The sequence below is a fragment of the Salvia hispanica genome, chromosome 1, assembly GCF_029641045.1.
Source record: "Salvia hispanica isolate PSC_SH4W2 chromosome 1, Shi_PSC_v1, whole genome shotgun sequence".
Taxonomy (NCBI): domain Eukaryota; kingdom Viridiplantae; phylum Streptophyta; class Magnoliopsida; order Lamiales; family Lamiaceae; genus Salvia; species Salvia hispanica.
Window position 1 is genome coordinate 53,926,949 of NC_142692.1, and position 23,150 is coordinate 53,950,098.

The following is a 23,150-nucleotide window of genomic DNA, read 5'->3' on the forward strand; positions in this document are numbered from 1 at the left end:
TGTGTCCACAATAAAAATGACTATTATTATGGGACGAAGGAAGTATAACAAAAAATTAATTAAATTATAAAGTTCATTAAACAAATAAAGATTCAACTAAACAACCTATTATTCATTAATAGAAACCTAATGAAACAAAAAATTGTAAAAGTACTAGTGAAACAAAATACATTAGTACGAAGATATATATACTTAACAAAAATTTGTGATAAAATGAAATAAAATGTAGTACAAGGAATATGATTTTTTTAATTATTATTTTAACTCAGCATAATATAACTAATACTATATTCTTACCAAATTTAAACGTAATGATTTAAACTAGAATTATGGGCACGATGTAAAATGATTTATCGTATATATGCGAATGCGACGAATAACGGAGTACTAGTTTTATTCGTAAGTATACACTACTACTCCTATAATAATACAATATTAATATCCTTTTATAAGCACAAGGATCAATAAACACACGACTTTAAGTATATTAAATAGCGATTTTGGCGAGCAGAGTGCAAATTGGGGGCGAAGTCTCAAAATTGAAAAACTAGGGCACAATTCTCTTCTCCTTCAATTTGCAGAAGCAACACTAATTGAAACACCATCCAATCCATGGCGACTACGGCGGCTCAGAGAGGCGGCGGGGGGCGGAGAGCTATGGAGGAAGACGATGCGAAGCTCGTGTTCGAAACGTCGAAAGGTGTGGAGCCAATCATGAGCTTCGACGAGATGGGAATTAAGGAGGAGCTCCTCCGAGGAATCTACAATTACGGCTTCGAGAAGCCTTCCGCCATCCAACAGCGCGCAGTTCTTCCTATTATCTCCCACCGTGACGTCATAGCTCAGGCGCAATCCGGTACTGGAAAGACTTCAATGATTGCCCTAACTGTTTGCCAGATTGTCGATACCAAGTCCTCCGAGTATGCTTTTTCTCTCATTTTTTAATTCCCATTGTTTTATGATGATATTTTTAAGACTGTTACTGGTCGAATTTATTTGAACATTGGGGTTTTCCTTTTGTTTGTGAAGGAATTTTATTCTGTGAAGTGCCTGGCTGTTGTCTGGTAGCTTAATAGCATGTCACTTTTTTATGGTTTCATGGAACTGTTGGTATTTTTGCACTTTGTTTATAAAAAAGTTTTTATGTTTTTGAAGGGATTTGTGATACTTGAGGTTCAGTATTGTTGTATTCCGTGGTTTCTATAGTTAAACTGAACATTTGTTTGTCCCAACTTTCTGTATTATAGTAACTTATATTTGTCCTGCTTAATATTTCCTTAAAATTAGGGTCCAAGCCTTGATTTTATCTCCTACTAGAGAGTTGGCTTCTCAAACAGAGAAAGTAATACTGGCAATTGGTGACTACATAAATGTACAAGCTCATGCTTGTGTTGGAGGCAAAAGTGTGGGTGAGGATATAAGAAAACTAGAGCATGGAGTTCAGGTGGTATCAGGTACTCCTGGTAGAGTTTGTGACATGATCAAAAGAAGAACTTTGCGTACTAGAGCAATCAAAATATTGATTCTGGTGAGTTTCATTTACCTTTGGAAATGTTTATTGGCCTATTGAATATCATTCATTCTTATTATATTTTCTCAACTTTATTAGGATGAGTCTGATGAAATGTTGAGCAGGGGATTTAAGGATCAGATTTATGATGTCTACAGATACCTTCCACCTGACCTTCAGGTACCAAGCCCTCTATTGTTGGTATTATCTCAAATTTGTGCGAGGAACGACATCTGACTAGAAGTGATGATTAAGTGTCTATTTCAGACATGTTTCTAGACATATAGGCATAAAAATACTATTGTTGTTTGAAATGCTCATTGTAGTGGAAACTGGAAAGACGTGTTTGAAAATGTCTGGCTGTTTTTATAGCTGAGGCTCACTGGCAGATTTGGAGGATCCATGTTTTATTAATACTATAATATAGTTCCTGCAAATTGTTAACTGGGTGTGTGCTATTATAGGTTGTCTTAATCTCTGCCACCCTCCCAAATGAAATATTGGAGATTACAAGTAAATTCATGACTGATCCAGTTCGCATATTAGTAAAGCGTGATGAATTGACCCTGGAGGTGAGCTATCTTTCTATTCCTATTTCTGCTTTTATAATAGTAAAGGTATTTTAATCTGATTGAGGGAAGGAGGAGTCACTAGTTTCTCACTCCATTTCAGGTTATAGACCACTAAACAACATTTTTGTTTATGTTGTGGTTGTAGATGTAACAGAAGCGAAAGAAACTACTCCCTCCGTCCCGCTTAAGATGACACGTTTTCCTTTTTAGTTTGTCCCAACTAAGATGACATATTTCCTTTTTTAGTAGTTTTCTCAATCCAATTAATACACCCAACCACTTTTTCTCACTCCTATTAAAATATTCATCTATCTTTCTCTCTCTAATTTAATACTTACACCCACATTTTCTCTATCAAATTAAACACTTTAACCAATAACTCTTAAAGTCCCGTGCCGGCCAAGAAATGTGTCATCTTAGCCGGGACGGAGGGAGTAGTTTTTTTATATGTTGTGTTTGGCACCACAATGTCCAAACACGACATTGTTCACATTTGTCCATGTCCTGCTCAATGATTTTTTTTTGTATTTTTGGTCTTTGCTGATCAGAAAGTAGCAATAAAAATGCATTAGCTTTCGAGATGCAATATTGAAAAGAAGTCATGTTCTCATTTTTGTATATGGCGTTCTATGTTCAGGGTATCAAGCAATTTTTCGTTGCAGTTGAAAGAGAAGAATGGAAATTTGATACGCTGTGTGATTTATACGACACACTTACCATAACCCAGGCAGTTATATTTTGCAACACAAAGCGCAAGGTAGTTTTAACCCATTTGGCCTCACATTGTTTCTCTGCTGAAACTTAAATTATCATTCTTCATAAGGAAGATAAGTATGTGCATTGTCTCCCTTCACTCTTATTGAGTAAATCAAAACCATATAACATTTCGAGCATTCACTCTTATGCTACCAGTTTCCGTTGTAAATACTAAATATTAAGATGTATCTGAGCTGAAATGGTGGTTCTGGATGCCTCTTAATTACTTTTTCTCTGTGGCAGGTTGATTGGCTGACAGCGAAAATGCGTGAGAATAACTTTACTGTCTCATCCATGCATGGAGATATGCCTCAAAAGGAGCGAGATGCGATTATGAGTGAATTCCGGTCTGGTCAAACTCGTGTGCTTATCACAACAGATGTTTGGGCTAGGGGATTGGATGTTCAACAGGTACACCACTATTTCCTATTTTTCTCCCATTGTTGTATAAGGTTGTTTTCCATTCAACTTCATATTTGATAGTCATAGTTTTAAGGGACAATATGTTATTTTCCTTGATACTTGTTTCCTCGTTCCTAGTTAATATAAGAATGATATCTTATTGTTGTCTTTGCATTGAGTTTCCATAGGTTTCTCTGGTGATTAATTATGATCTTCCAAACAATCGAGAGCTCTACATCCATAGAATCGGACGATCTGGTCGTTTTGGGCGAAAGGTATGCTGCAGCTTCTGTAACATGTGTTTTCTTTTATATTTTTTGTTGGTTGACAAACCTCTTCCCTTCTTCAATCAAGTTCACTTTGTAATCGGGTCCCATTGTGTTATGGTGAGTGCAGGGTGTTGCCATAAACTTTGTCAAAAGTGATGACATCAAGATCCTTAGGGATATCGAGCAGTATTACAGTACACAGATCGATGAAATGCCAATGAACGTGGCCGATTTGATTTAACATCTGTTTTGTGGTGCAAGACGACTGTTTGAAAGCACATGCAGCGTGTGATGATGGTGAGCAAAGATTCAAGACTGGTAATTTATAGTTATTGGCGACTCGTTATGGCGAGAAAATGAAACAATTCGTTCAATGCTGGGTGCTTGTTTGTGGCATGGTGTGGTGTGGTTTTGATCTCGCTGTGTGAAGATTAGGACTAATTGTTGAAGCCTTTTTTGGCACTCTTTGTAGGAGATCTAATCCGGAATGGTTGTGGTGCTTATTTTGGTTGGATGTTTGTATTATATCTCATGCTCTTACTCTTCTTGCCCTTGTTTGGGTTGTGGTGCTTATTATGGTTGGATGTTTGTACTATGTCTCATGCTCTTACTCTTCTTGCCCTTGTTTGGGTACGCACTTAAGTTTGTCGCTGGATTTTGCTTTTTTTAGGATGTCAAAATATATTAATGCTATATTAGTTAACTTTAACCAAAATTTGGTATTTTCCAATAAATTCAAAATTGGTCGTGGACTCTTTTTAAGAAACTTTTCACGAAATCAATTTTTTCCCAACTGATGGGAAATTCACTATAAGGGATAAGTTCATAATTTATCCAAACAAATTTTAACTTGGTAAAAAGTACTCCATTAAATTAGGTCAAAGTCTATGATTTTAAACGCCAATATCCCCTAAAGAGAAGGAAATTCTAATAGAAATAAAGAATAACAGAAATTGAGCTCAAGGTTTAAGGATTTTCGGATATAGACAACCAGAAGGAATCAAGACATTGTCAAAGATGAGAATTCATATTGCAGAACGCATTACGTAGCGACACAAGCAAAGCGCATATCACACTGCAAAGTCAGGGGAAGTTATAAGGCAATCTATTTGCATGATAAACAACTATGCACTTAATGCAAGACAACTTACAATCACCAAACTTCAAGAAAGCAGCACCCCCATTAGTTTATCGCCGGCGTCTGGACCGCCTATCATCACTCCTGTCCTCCTCAGTGTATGTCCCTCCACTAGAACGTCCCTCATCATACCTAGCCCTCTTCGAAATGTGTTCCCTGCCCCTCTCGTCTTTCTTACTTGTGTGCTCCTCTTCTCGTTGATGCTCACGATCCCTCTTGTATGGCTCTCTATCTCCATGACGTCTAACATCGCGATCTCCACCATCATCTCTCTCTTTTTCATGCTTTCTTCCATGGCGATCTTCATCATCCCCTCCTCTCTCTCTTTCATGCCTTCTTCCAAAGCCACCTTCAGCATCCCCTCTTTCTCTTTCGTGATTTCTTCCATGGTTATCTTCATCATCCACTCTTTCTTTTCTGCTTCTCCGGTAACCTTCATCGTTATCCTTTGGGCCATCAGTAACGTCACATGCAAGCTCCTTCTTTCTGCCTCTGGAACCCGAATCATCACCATGACTGATTTTTTTCTTCATAAATGGCATGGCTTCTTCAACTCTATCTTGATTCCTTGCATTACCTCTACTTCTTTCGATGCCATCATCAGTCTTATAGCGATCATCCCTCCTACTGTTTCTATTTAGATCATCCTTATCTCCATCACGTCGTCCCCTTCCCCTTTTGGGTGCTTCATCAAAATCACTGCCACTTCCTTGACCATACCTGTCGACAATTTTAACTTGTCTGTCAATGTCGATTCCTTGACCATACCCGTCACCAATTTTATCTTCTCTGTCACTGTCGCTTCCTTGAACATACCTATCACCAAATTTATCTTGTATCTCACTCCTGGGTTTCCTACTATTATCATAATGACTGTGCTTCGGACTATCAGGTAGTGGAATCACCTTCTCAGTTCCACTTCTCACACCTTTCTCCAAATTAACATCCGAATCATCATGTTGCCTGCTCTGGTCATAACCCCTCTGCCTCCTACTCTTGAAGCTTTCACGAGGATTATGTTTATCATCTGAGTCCGATTCCCCATTCTTCTGAGCTCCCTTATGATGATTTCTACTGTCATGATCCTGTTTTCCTCTCTTAGGACTGAACTTGTCATCAGAACCATGTCGCTTGCTGCTTGATGGATTCTTTAACTCTAGCTTCCTCCTATCAGGGACCTCACCAGAGTTGTAGTAGTCATCAGAGTCAAGTCGTGGGCTCTTTAAAGGCTTCTTTTGCTCTTTCTTTCTTCTCTCAAGGCTCTCCCCGGAGCTGTAGCCATCATCAGAATCATATCGCTTGCTCTTGGATGGCTTCTTTAACTCTTGCTTTCTCCTCTCAGGGATCTCCCCAGAGCTGTAATCATCATCTGAATCATGCCGCCTACTGTTTGAAGACTTCTTTAGCTCTTGCTTTCTCCTCTCAGGACTCTCACGTTGCTTGTGCTTCGACACCAGAATGCTGTTTGATGGCTTCTTTTCTTCAAGCGTTCTCCTCGCTGGACTCTCACGGGCTCTGTTATCATCATAACCATGGTGCTTGCTCTTAGACAGAAGCATATGCGTCCTTAGCTCTTGCTTTCTCCTGTCAGGGCTCTCATCAGAACTGTGGTCATCATCAGATTCATGGTGTTTGTTGTTTGAAGACTTCTTTTCATTTTGCTTTCTCCTCTCAGGACTTCCAGGGGAGCTGTAGTCATCACCAGAATCACGGCGCTTTCCTTTTGAAGACTTCTTCGGCTTTTTCTTGCCTCTCCTCGGCGAGCGTTGGCTGTCATCAGAATCAGAACCATGGCGTCCACGAGCTCTAACGTTTTTCTTATCGTGATAAGACTCGGAACCCGAATCAGACTGTGATTCTGAATCTGAACCAGACGAACTACTGTCATGCCTAGAAACTCTCTTCTGCTTCTTAGATGACTTTCCCCTTCTCTTCCCAACATCAGCATCAGAACCCTCACTACTATCAGAATTTTTAGCCCGCTTTTTTTTATTCCTACCAGATTCATTTTTCTTTACAACTTTATGTGTTGCTTCCCTCTGTTCAGTATCAGTATCCAGAATTTCATCCTCATCAAGAACCTCCTTGAAATTTCGTGCCTCGGCATCACTGCGCTTCTTTTCTTTTTCAGCTTCGGATTCAATTCCAAGTGCAGCCTTCAGATTTTCCATTTGCCTTTCCTTCAATGCAGCTATTTGATGAGTCTGTGTCACCGATACCCTGATCATCCACAAAGAAATTAGATATTTAATCTCTCAAAAACAAAATTCAAATTAAGCAATTCAATTGAAACAGTATCGAAATCAACAACTCCAAAATCACAGTACAATCAATTCGAACAATAAAGCAGAAAATAGCAGCTGATTATCAATTTTAAACTTTCACACACAAACACACTTGATAAGTATAGAAGAAAAAAAAAACGTACTTCTCCGATAAGCGCGATTTATTTCCTCCCGCAGCATCATCGGAATCCTTGGCTCCGAGAGCCTTCCTGGCGTCATCAAGCTTCTCAGCGATCTCGGCATCTGTATAGCCCTGATCGGTGAGTTTATCCTCCAAGACGATGAGCTTGAGCTCAATCTGACGCTTCCGATCGTGCTCCAAGATGTCCTTGTTGGGTTTCCGGGTGACGCCGGCCATTCCTTGATCCGATTGAAAGCCCTTGGTCGAATCGGTGACGACTTTGTTGGTCTTGGGGCGCACGAAGAACTTGTTGGACTGGATGTGGCCATTAGTTCCGGATCCCCGAGGGGTCTGGAGCCCTATTCCGTTATACATTTTTCAAATTGCAACGATCACGAATCTTGATCTTGATCCAGCCCCAAATTATAATAGAATGAATCTGTGAATTGTTAGAGATGTAAATGGATTGGAATGTTATTTGTAGCGGAATTTGAATCCGATAATTGGTGGGGAAACGGTAGGGTTAGGGTTCAAGGAGGTGAGATAATAAGGGTGTGTTTGGTTTGCTGGTTAGGCACGGTTATGCAGAATTAGCTGGGTTAATCAGATGTTTGGTTTCAAAGTTAAGGTAACTGGATGGCCCGCAGATAAGACCAAGGCCCGTTGAAAGAAGGCCCTTATATGCAGTTAGTGTATCGGTCAAATTGGTACCGATAAGTATCAGCATTTTGAACAGTAACCCAGTTATATACTCAAATTACCAGCGTACCCTCTTCTTTAATACACCATTTCATTATTTTTGCTCTCCAAGCCTTTACCCTTTCTCTCTCTACCTTCGTTCCATGGCAGCAATGGCGGTTTCCAAAGCTTTCTCACTGCTGATTTCTGCATCGATGCTGGCCTTGGCCTTGGCCTCGGCTCCATCGCCTTCCCGCGCTCCGTCGGCGTCGCAAGCTGTCAAACAAACATAGCCTTCTCCTTTGGCGTAACTGCCGAGTCACGCGAGCCCTAGCCCGGCCCCTACGATGTTTACTGCTCGTCTACCACCGTCCTCAGCGCCTGCTCCTTCTCGCCGGCTTATCCCTAGTTCACTATTGAACTATACATACTAATCGACGGAGAAGAGAGATTTTACCATCGTAGAATATGTTTTCTGTTGACAAGGCAGAGAAATTCTTGCAACTCTTGTTGCTTTCATTGATTTTAATCCAACTGAAATTTTTATGTTAGGCAGTTAATTATCGTGTTTTTAGTTAATGATACGGATTAGGATTATTGCAACAGATTACAAATGATTTGTAATCTCAAATAGTGAGATGTAGAAATTTCATTGATTACCGTCTTCAAAATCTTCTGACGACAAAGCTTAAGATTCATTGACGCCGTGCATCTGGGGAAAAATGAATTTTGATGCACTGATTCCACACAATTGGATTTGATTTTTTAAGGGTGAAGTGGTATTGGTCTGACTTTGTGAGTGGAAGCGGCAACACAAATGAAAATAAGAAACTGCTTGCTTCAGTGTGCATTTTAGAGTGGACGGGGACAAGATCGTCATTTCAGAAAATAATCACGGCATGAGAAGAAAAATGATTAAATGTTAACTTCAGATTCAAATGAGCCAAATGACTTAGCTAGCAAACCAAACAGTCAATACTTCTAATAGCCATAAAGATAAGCACTGTCTTTTCTCTATCTGATCGGTCCAAATGGTTATGGTAACAACCAAACCAAACACGCCCTTAGGTGAAAGGGGCAGACTATTCGTTCGGGTCGGGCTGGGCCGGTCCGGGCCCAGCATATGATCCCTTTTTGATTCAACAAATCCAATCTGATTTATTAACTAATTAATTAATTGGGCCTTCAAATTTTCAATAATCTATTTTAGGTAAATTGTTGAAAAATTATAAAGTTTGGTGAATCTCAAAATTTTTAAATATAATTAATTATAGCACAACTTTGATATTTTTCTTAATTGTTTCATAGTTTCAGATTGGAGACATTTTGTAGGGGTGCTTAAACGGTTCTTCGGTTCTCAGTTAACCGGAATCAGAACCGGAACCGGCCGGTTAATTGAAGAACCGGAACCAGAAAAATCAGTTCCGGTATCGGTTCCAACTTTTTAAATAAAATCGGTTCCGGTTCTGAACCGGAACCGACCGGTTCCTAACCGGGAACAGGATTTAATTCAATTTTATTTTTTTATAATTTAATATACTAATAAATCTAATTTAAATGAAGTTTGTTTTTAATTTCCAAAAGAACTTATACAAATACAATATCATTTCATACGATAGAAATTTAACTTTATACTAACAAATTTTTGTAATAATTCATTAACATGCGATTTTAACTTGTTTGTGAATAATTTAGTAACTGTTTCGTTATAAACCAAAAAGTCAGAACAAGATCAATTGGTATTGGAAGTTCCATTGAATATTTGTTTAGCCAAAAAAGGAAAAATGGAATTCAATTTTTAAAACTCATTTTTTAAAAAAAAATTGCTAAAGTTTAGAACTCCTATTTTTGTAATAAAAATTGATAACATAAAGTACTACACTTGACATCACTCTTATCCATATATGAATATTAGTGTATTGTTAGTTTTTATTTTTTATGTATTTATTTGAATTTGTAGGTATTATTTGTTATATTTCTAAATGTTGGATTATTATTATTTTTTAGTATTTAACTATTTAAAATTATAAATAAATTCGGATTAAAATTACACATCGGTTCCGGTTCGGAACCGGAATCAACCGGTTCTTAACCGGCCGGTTCCAAACCGGAACCGATCAGTTCCGATTCTAAGATTTATAAAAATTTAAAATCGGTTAACCGGTCAACCGGTCCGGTTAAAACTGGAACCGGCCGAATAAGCAGGCCTAACATTTTGTATGACATGACAAATAAAAATACTATGAATAAACTGTTCAACTACTTAAATGACATCATTTTATACGTCAAGTCAACCACATCTTTATATATTACTAATATCATACCTGCGCGATGCACAGATTAATATATTTTAAAATATTAATATTAGATCGTAAATTAATTAATAGATTTAAAAATAATACTACCTCCGTCCCCCAAAATTTGCTACACTTTGACCCGACACGGGTTTTAAGAAATGTAATGGAAAGTGGGTTGAAAAAGTTGGTGGGATGTGGGTCCTACTTTTAAAGTATTAGTTTTATAATAAAATGTGAGTAGGAATGAGTTAATAGAATATGGGGTCCACTACCAAAAATGGTAAAAGTGAAGTGTATCAAATTTTTAGGGACGGACCGAAATAGTAAATTGTATCAAATTTTCAGGGACGGAGGTAGTATTATTATATCAAAATTGTTAACAAAATAACTATGAATCATACAATTAAACATATATACAACAAATTTAGAATAGTTAATAATAAATTATAAAAATTTGGAGACCTCTAATTAACAATACATGAATGGGAGACATTTGAAACATCATCTGATTAAGCTCTAAGAAAAAAAAAAAAAAAAAAAAAGGAATCCAGTAACATGAATACTACAGTTACATTTTATAATTTCACTCATTTCTACATAATCTTATAAATATTGAAATTCATCCCATAGTTATAAAAATTTCAAAATAAGATCAAAACTCGCTCTGCTTATGAAGCTCTACTCCATCGCCCACTGGCCTCCATCATCTTATATAGGTAAAAACTTCAAATAAAAATCACCTATATACCCTATATTGCAATTCTGAGAAATATTTGATTAAAAGTCGCAATTTGTAAGAGTTCATGACTATAAAATTTAACAAATTACTCACCTATTTCGAAACCAATATGTACATGACTATAAAATTTAACAAAATACTCACCTATTTTGAAACCAAATTCGGCTAGTGAATGCTTCTATGATTTCAACTGATTGATGCTTCCATGGTTTCAACTTATGGATGACATTACAGTAGAGTGTAGATTATTGAGGAAGATTAATTTCATTTCCATCGTCTGAACTTTCTTCCTACAACAAAAGCACAAACAACAAATATTAGTACAGTATAATAATAATCATAAAAAAAGTGCGTAAAGTAATACTACCTCCGTCCCTGAAAATTTGATACAGTTTACTATTTCGGTCCTTCCCTGAAAATTTGATACACTTCACTTTTACCATTTTTGGTAGTGGACCCCATATTCCACTAACTCATTCCTACTCACATTTTATTATAAAACTAATACATTAAAAGTAGGACCCACATCCCACCAACTTTTTCAACTCACTTTCCATTATATTTCTTAAAACCCGTGTCGGGTCAAAGTGTAGCAAATTTTGGGGGACGGAGGTAGTAATTAAGTAATGCGATAGAAGAAAGTAGTGAATGTGTTACAACCTATCAAATGGCATATATTTATAGCCATCGATTTGAATTGTATCCATTAATTCTCAATTTGTAACGGCACTAATATTAAATGGAGCAACAAACAAATCAATTTTTAGGAAAATAAAAATAATTAGTTATTAAATAAAATTGACATCATGAAAATAGCACCGTTTATATAAAAATAATCATGATTATAATAAAAATAAACTAAATAATTTTGTATAATAGTTAATCATTATCTAGTTAGAAATATAAACTAATTAATTTTGTAACTGAATGAGTTAATTGGAATTATTAATTCAGTTTATAACGGAAAGTTTAAGATTCACGATTTATGTAACAATGATGATATATATTAATGTTTGTTACACGTTTATTAACAATTGTCTGCAAATTAAGGCCATTCAATTATTTTCCACACTATTGGCGGTTACATCAATTGTGGCATAGGAATCCGTTACATGATTTAGGAGTACTTGATATATGCTAAATTAATCATTTTGATTAATAAGACTAAAATTTGGAGACACCGAATACATATATTGTTAATATAGGGAGAACACACATATATATTGGCCAATTGATGATTTGTTAATATAGGCAATACATATATGGCTAATTGATTGAACGTCACATTTCAAATACTCAAAACTCATAAATATTTGTAATTACTATTTACTATAATTTAAATTCATCAGGCAAATGCTGTTTATTGACTAATTTATTTCATGACAGTTGTTACACATAAATATTCATTCCCGTTACTACAAATATCTAAATTTACCCCAAAGTTTTATATATTTAAATTTATACTCAAAACTAATGAATAGCACTTCCTCCGTTCCCCATAATTTGTCACCATTCGACCTGACACAGATTTTAAGAAATGTAGTAAAAAGTGGGTTGAAAAAGTTAGTGGCATGTAGATCCTACTTATATATATTGTTTTTATAATAAAATGTGAGTGAGAATGAGTTGGTAGAATATGAGGTCCACTGCCAAAAATAGAAAAAGTGAAAGGTGACAAATTTTTAGGGACGGACTAAAATGGAAATAAGAGACAAATTTATAATAAAATGTGAGTGAGAATGAGTTGGTAGAATATGAGATCCACTGCAAAAAATGATTAAAAGTGAAAGGTGACAAATTTTTAAGGACGGATTAAAATGGAAATAAGAGACAAATTTTCAGGGATAGAGGGAGTATCATATTGAGGTCAAAACTCACCTTTTATATACGTATAGATAGATAGATTAATTCATAATGCCATTAATTACATAATACTCCCTCCATCCCATTGAAGATGACCCACTTTCCTTTTTGGTTTGTCCAATCAAGATGACCCATTACTTAAAATGGAAATCCCTTTATCTCTACTTTATTCTCTCTCTTACTTTACTCTCTCCACTTAACACACAAAATAAAGTTGCATAAAATCCCGTGCCGTCCAAGGAAGGGGTCATCTTCCTTGGGAGATAGATAGATTAATTTATAATGCCATTAATTATATAATACCATTAATTTATAGTGCCACAGATTATATAACTACCAAATATTCAACAAATTATATAATACCATTAATTTATAGTGCCACAGATTATATAGCTGCCAAATATTCAACAAATATTCAAAAGGTCCATAACTAATGAATATTTAATATCTTGTCCAAAATTTATAAATATTTAAAATAATAGCCAAAACTAGCCTTTTATATATTTATAGATATTAAAAATTATTTTCTTTTTAGTCTGTTCTCTGAAAATGGAAACTTTTCTTTTCACGTGCGGTATTTCTTTTCATCTAATGAGTTTTCTATGATACACTTTTCTTTATATCTCTCTTCATTTATCAATTTTATATTAATAATCGTGCAATTTCATAAGTATCTATTTTTAAGGACGGGGGAGGGAAGTATAAGCTTCACAACAATAAATTTTGACACAAGAAGCTAGAAATTTACTCCATCATGGACAGTTGAATAATTATCAGTTAACAATAACATGACATCATTTTTTAAATTGTACAACTACTTAAATGATGTTATTTTTTTTAAATTGCAAATTGATCAGAGAGATTAAACTTTTAATTTTTTCCTCACGTGCCCTATAATTTTAAACATTAACATGAAAACATTCAAGAAAATTCAATAGGCGAAGCAATAGCTATATAATTAGACGCATGGGCTATGAATATGATGATGTCATTGCTTATTTGCTTTTGGTAGAGATTCAACCTAAATCAATTACTGTTAATTACTAAATTCAAATAACAAATTAATAAAATTTTAGAAGGATATAAGAAATAATAAAAATAGGCACATACTTGAGAATTAAAATTGTCAATTTTTGAAAACAAAAAGACAAAAACTTTGTTTCTTTTGCTTCTGTACACTGTCCGTTGACTCACCAACAAATATGCAAATAATGTATGCAAGTGTAAGCAGAAGATAAAATATCTATATGCAAAAATATATAGTAGTACATACAAGATGGGAAAAGTGTTACTTATCTCAGAATTCATGAAACAATGAAGGCAATATATACCTCTAGCGACCTTTCAACTAATATACCACATCACCATTGTGCGTCATCTTGCATTTGAACCAAATCTATCTCCGGGAAAGGACACCGTGCTCAAATTTTAAAAAAGCACCTACAGCCCAACCCAGTACGAGCGACCATTGGTGTTGTGCAATGGTGAAGCTGACGGTGAAGTCACGGACCTCTTGTACCAGACCTGTCATCGTTCCTACAAAACTATCATGTTTAACTTCATATTTTCCTACGTTATCATGCAGTCAAACCTGCGATGATCAGATGTTCATCAGAACACTTAGTAGAAGCACGAGTTAAAGAATGTTATTAAAATGGTTGTTACTATTAGCATGACACGAGAACAAGAAAAATCAGGTCTGATTCTCGTATCATTAACAATAGATTGTGTTGATAAATAAACAATCTTAAAAGGAGAACCTTGAAATCAGAGTACTAGATTGAAATAAATAAAACATGGATCTGGGCTGATGTTTAAAAAGATAGAGATAAAGTTGAAACCTTCGTAGAACTACAACAGCGCCAAAAATGAACTTCTAAAGGAGAACCGGGTTTAACATTCACGGGTGCCCTTAATGGAAAAAATATAGAGAACCTATGCACGTGTAAAAGATTTTATCATAATAAGTTCCAACTTCCAAGCTCATATATAAAACAGATTAAGAGTAGCTCAGTGATATAAGCATATTCTCTCTTTCCTACAGAGCTTGTTTCCATTTCAATTTCTTGGAAAAAAGAGAAAAATTGCCTTTAATGTTTGCATCCGAATAGAATCATTACATGTTAGTGAATAAACAAGCATGGATTTGCAAAGAACAAGCTTAGTAAGCATTCATCAATTGCCATACCAGATAAACATGTTTGGGGTGGCTGTAGACGGTTCAATACCAAGATGTACATTTTTGTAAAGTGTTGCATACTGTACAAAGAAGAGCATATGAGATAACGTAAGTCGATATATTCCCAATATTCCCAGCTCAAAAAAAAATGAAAAAGAGGAAGCACACGCCATGGATCAAGGTTGCACCAATGTCCTCCGGAATATCAAACTGAAGCTTTTTGTACCGCTGATTGCATGGATTATCTGAGTGTTCTGGATGGGTGAAGGTGAATAACTATTTGAGCAAATGAAGATGTGAACCACGAGATCCAATTTAGGTGAATAAATTACAACTGAACAAACATCCATATGCATCCATGCAAAGAAACTCACAGGTTGAGTATTTGCAAGCCTGGCTACAAAGTGAAGCTTGACCACATATGCAGTTTCAAAGTGCACAAGATCTTTATGTGACTTGATCTGTACCATTGTCAATAGAAACATAAGTAAGCAATTGAAAATCTAGGAGAGAGATGGAAACTCAAATATGGATATCAAACACGAGGGTTTTACATCATTGTAAAGTTTGCAAGCAGTCACAGGTTGGATGAAACTTGTATACCTGCCAAATCACAGAAAATAAGCAATTTGGAATAAGAAAAGGGGTCTAGGTATACCACCCTTAATCAATCATATTATACTGCATACGCACATGTGATTTAACAATAGAGGCAAAGAAAATCTTATTCAAGATAGGCCTAACAAGAAATAACTCAAGTGTTACAGGCACTGACTCTTTAATACGGAGTACAAACAAATAGATCCAGTAGGATCAGAGGTAACCTTGATACAATATTAAGCTATGTTCATTTTAAATTGATTAAATAAACACAAGGCTGAAGACACTCTTTTGTAAAAAGGCCTTTAAAACATCCTACCAAGTAAAGAATAAAATAGACCATACATCATTTACTCCTAGTTCAAGTGGACTGTGTAACAGTTAATTTCATTCAAAAAGAGGTGGAGAAAAAGCATTAATGAAGTTACGATGATGGGATTGAAATTCCATCTTCCTTGAAAACCTGAGCCCCATCAAGACACTCAGGTGAGAGCTCATTGTCACCAAAAGATCCTAACAACTCACTGACCTACATGGTCAAATATTGAAGAATATTAAGTGCAATGAGGAAGAATATAATCACATTGAGCCTTCTTTAAATGTAAGATCACAATAAGAATGGTACCAATATGTCAGCTTTCTCAGGTGCATCCCAATCACGCATGTCACTGGATATAATGGTGAAAGTTTGTTCCCAGCCTTCTAGACCAAACTCTGTTTCGAGGAGAAAAAGGTTCTGTTTGCATCAGTAACAGCATCAGTGACATACATTGAAGTAATCTACATTGTTGAAAAATCTTTAGATTTAAATGTCCATTGGATAAAGGCAAACTTATTTAAATGGATCTCTCATCCAATTAATAGTACTTGTATTATATGTAAGAACCCTAAATATCAGCAAAATTGTACGTTCCTTTGATCTAGGTATTATGACCTTCTTACAGAAAATAAAGGCTGGAAAATACTACTAATCTCAATTCACTGCTCCGCAGGAGGCCACGGTATCTTTACCGATCATCACCAGTGATCTTTCACGATATGCCCTCTCTCAACAAGAGGTTCATCTTTTATGGATGTGAAAAGAGATATTCTTTCCTAACTGAAAGTTATAAGGAAATAGATATCCTATCCTAAATCAAAAAAGAGTTTTTCCTAAATAAAAGAGATAAAAAAAATCAAACAAAAGAGAGATACTCAAACAAAATTTTCTAGATATTTATTTCCTTATTCCTTATCATGCCCATGTATATCCTGGTGTTAATTTCTTACATACACAGCCCGAGGCCCTCGTTTGTACACTTTCCATTCTGTATTTGTATCAAATAATACCACTAGCCACACAGTAACTGTAACATGAATTGTTGGGTTCACATAACTGCAATGGAGAGGCAAGTCATAGTAGCTGGAATCCTCAATCGATGAACCATCTTAAGACTTATTGATGGAACAGGTATCATTGGCAATAACGAGCACGAGTGAAAATTATGTTCAGAATGAACACGCCTTGTACATTTCTAAGGTGGAATATCAGTAGCAGTATGTTACAGCAAGCAAATACATTTGTTATACAAAGGACCATCAGATAGCTATATACAAATACCACAATACAAGTAGATGGACAGGACAAAATACAACTCACATCAAGTGTTACTACAGCATTTGGATTCATTTCCACCGCATATACTTTCAATTTTCGGTCTGTTTCTTCAGCTGCCTGTTGCATGATGTGATATGTCAGCAAGAATAAAATCAACCTCTTCTAGTTCGCACATTCTCTAGGCAAAGAAACAGGAAATCACCTGCAGTGATGCTCGGACAAGAGGCTCTCGACCAACACCCACAACCATCAACACCTAGAACAAGGAGAATAATCATATCACTGCAAGGTCCACAGGATTGTCCAACTCATGCTGCACTTGCAGAAATCTAGAGTGACAACATTATCGTTACTAATACAAAGAATAGAGCTTACAGTAGTCACTCCAGAAGCATCTTCATCAGAAACCCGGTCAACCAATGCCTTGGCAACTGCTCTTTGATACTGCAATGATACAATATATGCTTATCAAAATTAAGATGTCATAAAGACCATTAGACACTGTGTTTAAAAAATCATCTTAATTAAACAGCGACATGGACTATACAGAGGTTCCAAATATGTGTTTGGTGCAAACCATGTTACCACAGGTAAAGAAAAGAGAATCAATCATCGGATGAATCAAAGTGGTGCTCAATTGGACATGGCCATTGTTACACATAGAGATCGACCTTGGCTTGTATACAAGAGGGGAAACCGTAGAGTCGCTGATTATGGGGGCGTTCAAGCTCCTGAAGTAGAGAGTAATGCCTTCTTTATTGGAGAGAGGCGCTGAGTAGTGGATGGCATCAGTTACAGGTGGAGGTTAATGTGATGAGTAGTGGATGACAGCTGTTACAAGAGGAGAGATAAAGGCTGTGACAGTTTCATGAGGTGGCATATTATTATCTTTATTATCATAATTATTGTCTTAATTATTGCATTCACTTTTGGTTGTATAAATACTCGGCAAGTTAGGAGAGGAGTATCTTAGGCCATCTCCAACCATTTACTCCAAATCTAAATTCAAATTTATTTTTGAGTATATGTCATACCAAAAAATAGTTTTACTCCAACTATTTACACTATCTTTAAGTTTACACTATTTTTAAGTATTTCTCTAACAAAATTTTGGAGTAAACACCATATTTGGTGTTATTTCATTGAAAATCCCAAAAATAGGTTTGAGTTTGGTGTGTGGTTGGAGAAATTATCTACACCAAAAATAGGTTTGAGTTTTATCTGGGGTCTAGCTGAGGTCAGCTTGGAATTTTTTTATTTCCAACGAAATTGCTTTATAAGAAATTCATCCGAAAATGTAATTTCTGAAAATCAAAGGACTAATTTGCAATTTCAAAAACTTTGAAAATCAGTTAAATTCGGTTAAGAACTTAACAGATGCAACTTTTCGAAATTAACATATGCAACCCTTCATCTTGATTAAGAACTGATCAATTCTTTGGTTCGTATTGATCTCGAATATACATATGATATTTCTTATTTCTCTGAATTTTATCCGATCAAATAGTTTGGTAGAACCACCGAAATTGATTTGATCTGAAAGTGATTTATCACGACTTTCAGATAGATTATCCGTTTTGTTTTCTGTTCTGTATATTGAATCTCCCTAACACAGTGTTAATATACCAACTTACCTGTAAGGGTGATGGTAGGTAATCTCTATATTTCAAGCTGGAATGCCACATTAAGTTAGTCAAACATAATAAAGGATCATAATTATTGCATAACACCATCTGAAAGTACATCAAAGCAATGGTGCTCTACCTCAAAGAACTCTTGCTAGGGTAGAGGGTCCATTTTCTGAGAAAGGAAAGCAACATAGTCTAAGTATGCCTTTAAGGGGTGTCCCCAGCCTCCTACTAAAGAATCATAAAAAACAGCTACTATATAACACTAAACTAATGAAACATATTTAAAGGACAGAGGTTGAAAACAACTTAAACAAGTCGAGCTTATGGGTAAGCTAATATCAGGCTCACAAGAACCTAGTTATCCATCATTTTTTCTAGATAATCAATGGAAGCTGTAAGATTAACTTAGCTCAGAACCTTTTACTCACCCTCATTTTGGGTCTCAACATTTGATTCAGAAGTACCCGCAGGTACCTTGTGTACCTATAAAGTATGCACAGGAAACAAAATCTTCAAGGACTCGTCGCTCTAACTCAAATGATTAATAAATACACAACTCGAATAGATATTGGCAGGGACCAGACTGAAGAGTAGGAACTTGATATAATCAACCTCTCGAGTTAGCAAATCAATTGTCATGTCCATCATTACAGAATTGAGAATCCAAACACTTAATATAACAGAAACAGTGCACCATAAGAGGACTTTTAAGCTCAATGTGCACCAAAACAAGTTAGAAGCATTAGATTAGGATAAAATAAAAGTTTGCACAACAGTATCTGAACAGAGTGATTGAAAAATGCAGTTACTAATCTCTGGTGATGCTTTGGTAGACAAGGATATCCCTTTGCATTGGTTAGAAACGACTGCCAAGACAGCAGTTCAGTTAATGAGAAAATTTACATCAGCAAACCGGCAAGTCATATTAAAATGTTCAGTAGAATGTGTAGTCTTCTATGGAGGTGAAATAGTAAAAGCTAATGCGAATACACCAAATTGAGGAACGCCGTAGCTGTGGGAAACATGGAAATGGGAATGTTTTAGGTTCTAATGCCAAACGCTCCTTTTAGACTTGTACCATGTCAAACATATTAAGAGTACTTCATTATCAATTTTTTCAAGATATATATAGTTAGGTCTCAAAAAACACCACAGTCTGGCTTTATAATGCTCGAAGAATTTAATAATAGAAAAATGTCACAGATCTAGGGGTGTGATTGTTTCAAGGGTCTTTTTAATGTTTGATTTAGGATACGCCAGCAGAAAATTTTCAGTTGACACCAAAGCAAAAACATTTCCCTCATGAAACTTCTGACTGACTACTACATAATTTTGACCATTGGTCCTCAATAGGTTGGAAAAAGAATAAAAGGGAAGCGCAAGTGCAACAGATACTGGCAATTATATTAATGAATTAAGCATCTTGCTATATTACAAGGAAATGCCTCTCTATGTGTTTTTTTCAATGAACTATCTTTTCAATACATTTCGATTTACTGAGCTGCTATTGCACCAGAAGTGACCAAAAATCTATCTATAACAACCTTCATGCAATAAAGCTATAAATGTGCTGCTGAGAATGTGTTAATTACATATGTATTAATTATGGCAGCCCTAACGGGTTCTCCAAACCATCGTGCAACTAAAGATGCAGAAGGTCATGAGGACCTGAAAACATAATTGAAAACCCTTGTCAAGTACAACTAACATAATGACAAATTTTGACCAAAACAAAAACACAGAACCATAAGCTTACAAAATAGCAAGTGCAACAAGTCTAACTGATTACAATTTACAAGCATGAAAATGAAGCATGGAACAATTTGAAAATTAACTGAAAACCTCAATACTTCTTTTGAGATGACCACGCAGAAGAGAAGAGGACATCTTTAGATCTATTATAAGAATGGTAATCATTTTCATAGACCACATAACCAGATTCCAAATATCATGATTCACCTGCATAGCTAGATGAGAAGCCCAAGCTATTTCTTGTTTCAATGTAATCTCAGAATCCTGACGAAGCCCAAGTCAATCTAGGAGCTAATTTTGCCTAGATAGAAAATAACGTATTCAGCATGAAGACAGTTCATTCAAAATATAGTGGGTGAAAGATTTGTCAGGCAGTGGAAAGAAAAATATGTTTCATCTAATTACGGAAGCTCAAGCACACAATAGCATATATGAAAGCATAAAGAAAAATAAAATAATTGCAGTAAACGATGAAGAACAAACCAACAAAATGACTGCTCCACTATGAAGGGCTTAGGACTAAGTCTGACCCAGTAAAAGGCAAAGCAGATGTCTGCTGGTATCACTGTCCACTAGGCTAGGCCTATATTTAGGATCCATCTGCATCATGAAACATTCAAATAAGACCTGGTTCCTCGAAATGGAACTTTTGGTGCTTTGTTCTGCTGGTAAGCATCAAGTGTATATCAATCATGGGCATGGCCAATGCATACAAAGTGTAAACCACATACTCATAAATTAATTTAACAAGTTATCATATAGCTTATCTGTTACTTTCTGCGGACTTTGTAAGGGATCAAAGTTGTAGTAAACACTAAAAAAGGAGTATCATTATCATCACACTGATTCTCAAAATGTGACTCTTTATACCCCCGCAACAACACAGTACAAATGTACTAACAACCAAATAGAATAATTAGAGAACTCTGTGCCCCCAAAAAGCGGATGTTCAATTGTTGATCTCATGATATTGAACACGAAGATAATACTCATTTCAAGATAGAATATATGAAAGAAAAAATGTGAAACAACGTATGATAATGAATAATGAATCCTGGAGAAAGGAAACGGTCTATTTTCAATTCCTACAATTGTTATACAACCTTGAGAGAAGCTACATCTTCTCAAAAACGAATGATCGAGGTGAGCATACTAAAAAGAGAGAGATAAATTGAGGTTCGAGCTTATAAAGTGAAAAATGTTATCAGCTAATTAAGCATAAGACACGAAGGAGTAGAAGTGCAGAACGCATGTACAGCACTGAGTGCAAAATGTAGAGTTGTAGACCACAGGAGGAAATAATGCAACTACAACTACAAAAAAAGAAAATCAGTGGATAAATAAAATGAAAATAAAGAGTAGCAAGGACGAAATCGAAGCCGCCGTGAACATTGTAGGAGAGAAGTTGGGCATGTCATCGTCGAACTCCGTTTCTACGCCTCCCAGCGACATTTTGTATCTCTAGAATTGGGGATATTCGAGCGTGGCGAAAATGAATGGGTTTATGGAGGGGTTTGCAGTTCAATAATGTGCCTTGGTTGCATCTCCTAAGCTTTGTCAATTAATTTGCCATATCAATGATTGGGTACTTAAATGAAAACGCCCACATGTTTTAAGACTTTTGACTTATTTTCTTTCTTATATATTTAAATATTAAAAATAAAAACACGGTAACAAAAATAATTTGTTTTATCCTATGAAAAATAAACGAAGAGTTTTTATAATATACTTCAAATGCTCGAAAAATGCTTTACACTGTACAAAATCTAAAAGCAAATCCTTGTGAAAACAAAAATATGCAATCAATCATGAAGGATTATTACATCAGGGCATCCACAATGGAACGGACTATAGCCGGCCCTAAGCCCCGCCCTAAGCATTTTATTTATTTTTTGAATATTTAAACACTACAAAAATTGGAGAAAACAACTTCATTCCATAGAAAGTTCAAACTTTACATACGAAATAAATAAACTACAAATCTTCAATGGCCGAAACGCTTCCAAACTTCTTCAATCATGTCGCCCATGAGCGCCGCGTGGTCTTGTTGGCTGATTGAGGTCTATTTCTCTAGAACCTCACCAAAGCACATCGGTAATCCTCGAGCGACAGGCGGGGTCGTCGTGCTGGAGCTAGATCCGGCTTCATCATCGACTCAATCGGTGACATGTCCAACTTCTTGATCGACTATCATGTTATGCATGATGACGCACACATACATGACGTCGACGATGACTTCCTTGAACCAGAAACGCACCGGACCTTTCACGATGGCCCACCGTGATTGGAGTACCCCAAAAGCCCGCTCCACATCCTTACGCGCAGACTCCTACTTTGCCACAAACAAGACTCTCTTGTCTCCAATTAGGCAGTTGATCGTCTTCACAAAAACAGGCCACATTGAGTATACGTCATCGGCCAAGTAGTACCCCATATGATATCTGCGGCCGTTGACAGTGAACTCGATGGTCGGGCCGCGACCCCTGCATTGATCGGCGAAGAGGGTGGACGAGTTGAGGACGTTGATGTTGTTGTTCGACCCGGCTACACCGAAGTATGCATGTCAATCTAGAGGCGGTGGTCAGCGACGGCTTCGAGGATCATCGTCGGGTGGCTGCCCTTGTAGCCACTAGTAAATTGGCCTCTCCATGCCGTCGGGCAGTTCTTCCACTGCCAGTGCATACAGTCGATGCTCCCTAACACTCCAGGGAAGTCGTGCACCGTCTCGTGCATCCTCATCAGGCTCTGGCAATCATCAGAA

The 23,150-nt window shown here is 36.3% G+C and overlaps 3 protein-coding genes across 4 annotated transcripts; 1 reads left to right on the top strand and 2 right to left on the bottom strand.

Moving 5' to 3' along the window:
* Positions 1–513: 513 nt before the first annotated feature.
* Positions 514–4,104, top strand: LOC125222448 (eukaryotic initiation factor 4A-3-like). The gene is made up of 8 exons (XM_048125069.1): positions 514–920; positions 1,288–1,528; positions 1,610–1,690; positions 1,975–2,082; positions 2,720–2,839; positions 3,082–3,249; positions 3,429–3,515; positions 3,637–4,104. Exons 1-8 carry the CDS (start codon positions 613–615, stop codon positions 3,748–3,750), a joined length of 1,227 nt encoding a protein of 408 aa, XP_047981026.1. The 5' UTR covers positions 514–612; the 3' UTR covers positions 3,751–4,104.
* Positions 4,105–4,462: 358 nt separating this feature from the next.
* On the bottom strand, positions 4,463–7,615 carry LOC125220371 (uncharacterized). 2 transcript variants are annotated; one of them, XM_089066032.1, is made up of 3 exons: positions 7,076–7,615; positions 4,661–6,867; positions 4,463–4,584 (listed from the first exon to the last, which is right to left on the bottom strand). In XM_089066032.1, the coding sequence occupies exons 1-2, from the start codon at positions 7,426–7,428 to the stop codon at positions 4,698–4,700; spliced, it is 2,523 nt and encodes an 840-aa protein (XP_088922158.1). In that variant the 5' UTR covers positions 7,429–7,615; the 3' UTR covers positions 4,463–4,584; positions 4,661–4,697. The 2 variants fall into 2 exon arrangements, with proteins under 2 accessions (XP_088922158.1, XP_088922156.1); XM_089066030.1 differs by having other exon boundaries at positions 4,463–6,867.
* A 6,239-nt stretch (positions 7,616–13,854) lies between these two features.
* On the bottom strand, positions 13,855–17,808 carry LOC125220370 (protein arginine N-methyltransferase 1.5-like). Its single transcript, XM_089066045.1, has 11 exons — positions 17,554–17,808; positions 17,382–17,450; positions 17,209–17,262; positions 17,049–17,123; positions 16,035–16,145; positions 15,838–15,938; positions 15,364–15,412; positions 14,998–15,270; positions 14,819–14,889; positions 14,472–14,565; positions 13,855–14,221 (listed from the first exon to the last, which is right to left on the bottom strand). The coding sequence occupies exons 1-11, from the start codon at positions 17,665–17,667 to the stop codon at positions 14,216–14,218; spliced, it is 1,017 nt and encodes a 338-aa protein (XP_088922171.1). The 5' UTR covers positions 17,668–17,808; the 3' UTR covers positions 13,855–14,215.
* Between the last annotated feature and the right edge of the window lie 5,342 nt (positions 17,809–23,150).

Bases quoted from the DNA above. Each gene is read 5' to 3' on its own strand.
- LOC125222448 (XM_048125069.1), top strand. From the start codon at position 613: ATGGCGACTACGGCGGCTCAGAGAGGCGGCGGGGGGCGGAGAGCTATG. The intron at 2,840-3,081 runs GTAGTTTTAACC...TCTCTGTGGCAG, and splicing joins TTTGCAACACAAAGCGCAAG to GTTGATTGGCTGACAGCGAA. The intron at 3,250-3,428 runs GTACACCACTAT...GAGTTTCCATAG, and splicing joins GGGGATTGGATGTTCAACAG to GTTTCTCTGGTGATTAATTA.
- LOC125220371 (XM_089066032.1), bottom strand. From the start codon at position 7,428: ATGTATAACGGAATAGGGCTCCAGACCCCTCGGGGATCCGGAACTAAT. The intron at 6,868-7,075 runs GTACGTTTTTTT...GTGGATGATCAG, and splicing joins AAATCGCGCTTATCGGAGAA to GGTATCGGTGACACAGACTC.
- LOC125220370 (XM_089066045.1), bottom strand. From the start codon at position 17,667: ATGTGTAACAATGGCCATGTCCAATTGAGCACCACTTTGATTCATCCG. The intron at 17,451-17,553 runs GTATAGTCCATG...GTATCATTGCAG, and splicing joins AACACATATTTGGAACCTCT to TATCAAAGAGCAGTTGCCAA. The intron at 14,890-14,997 runs GTGCAACCTTGA...TTCTTTGTACAG, and splicing joins TGATATTCCGGAGGACATTG to TATGCAACACTTTACAAAAA.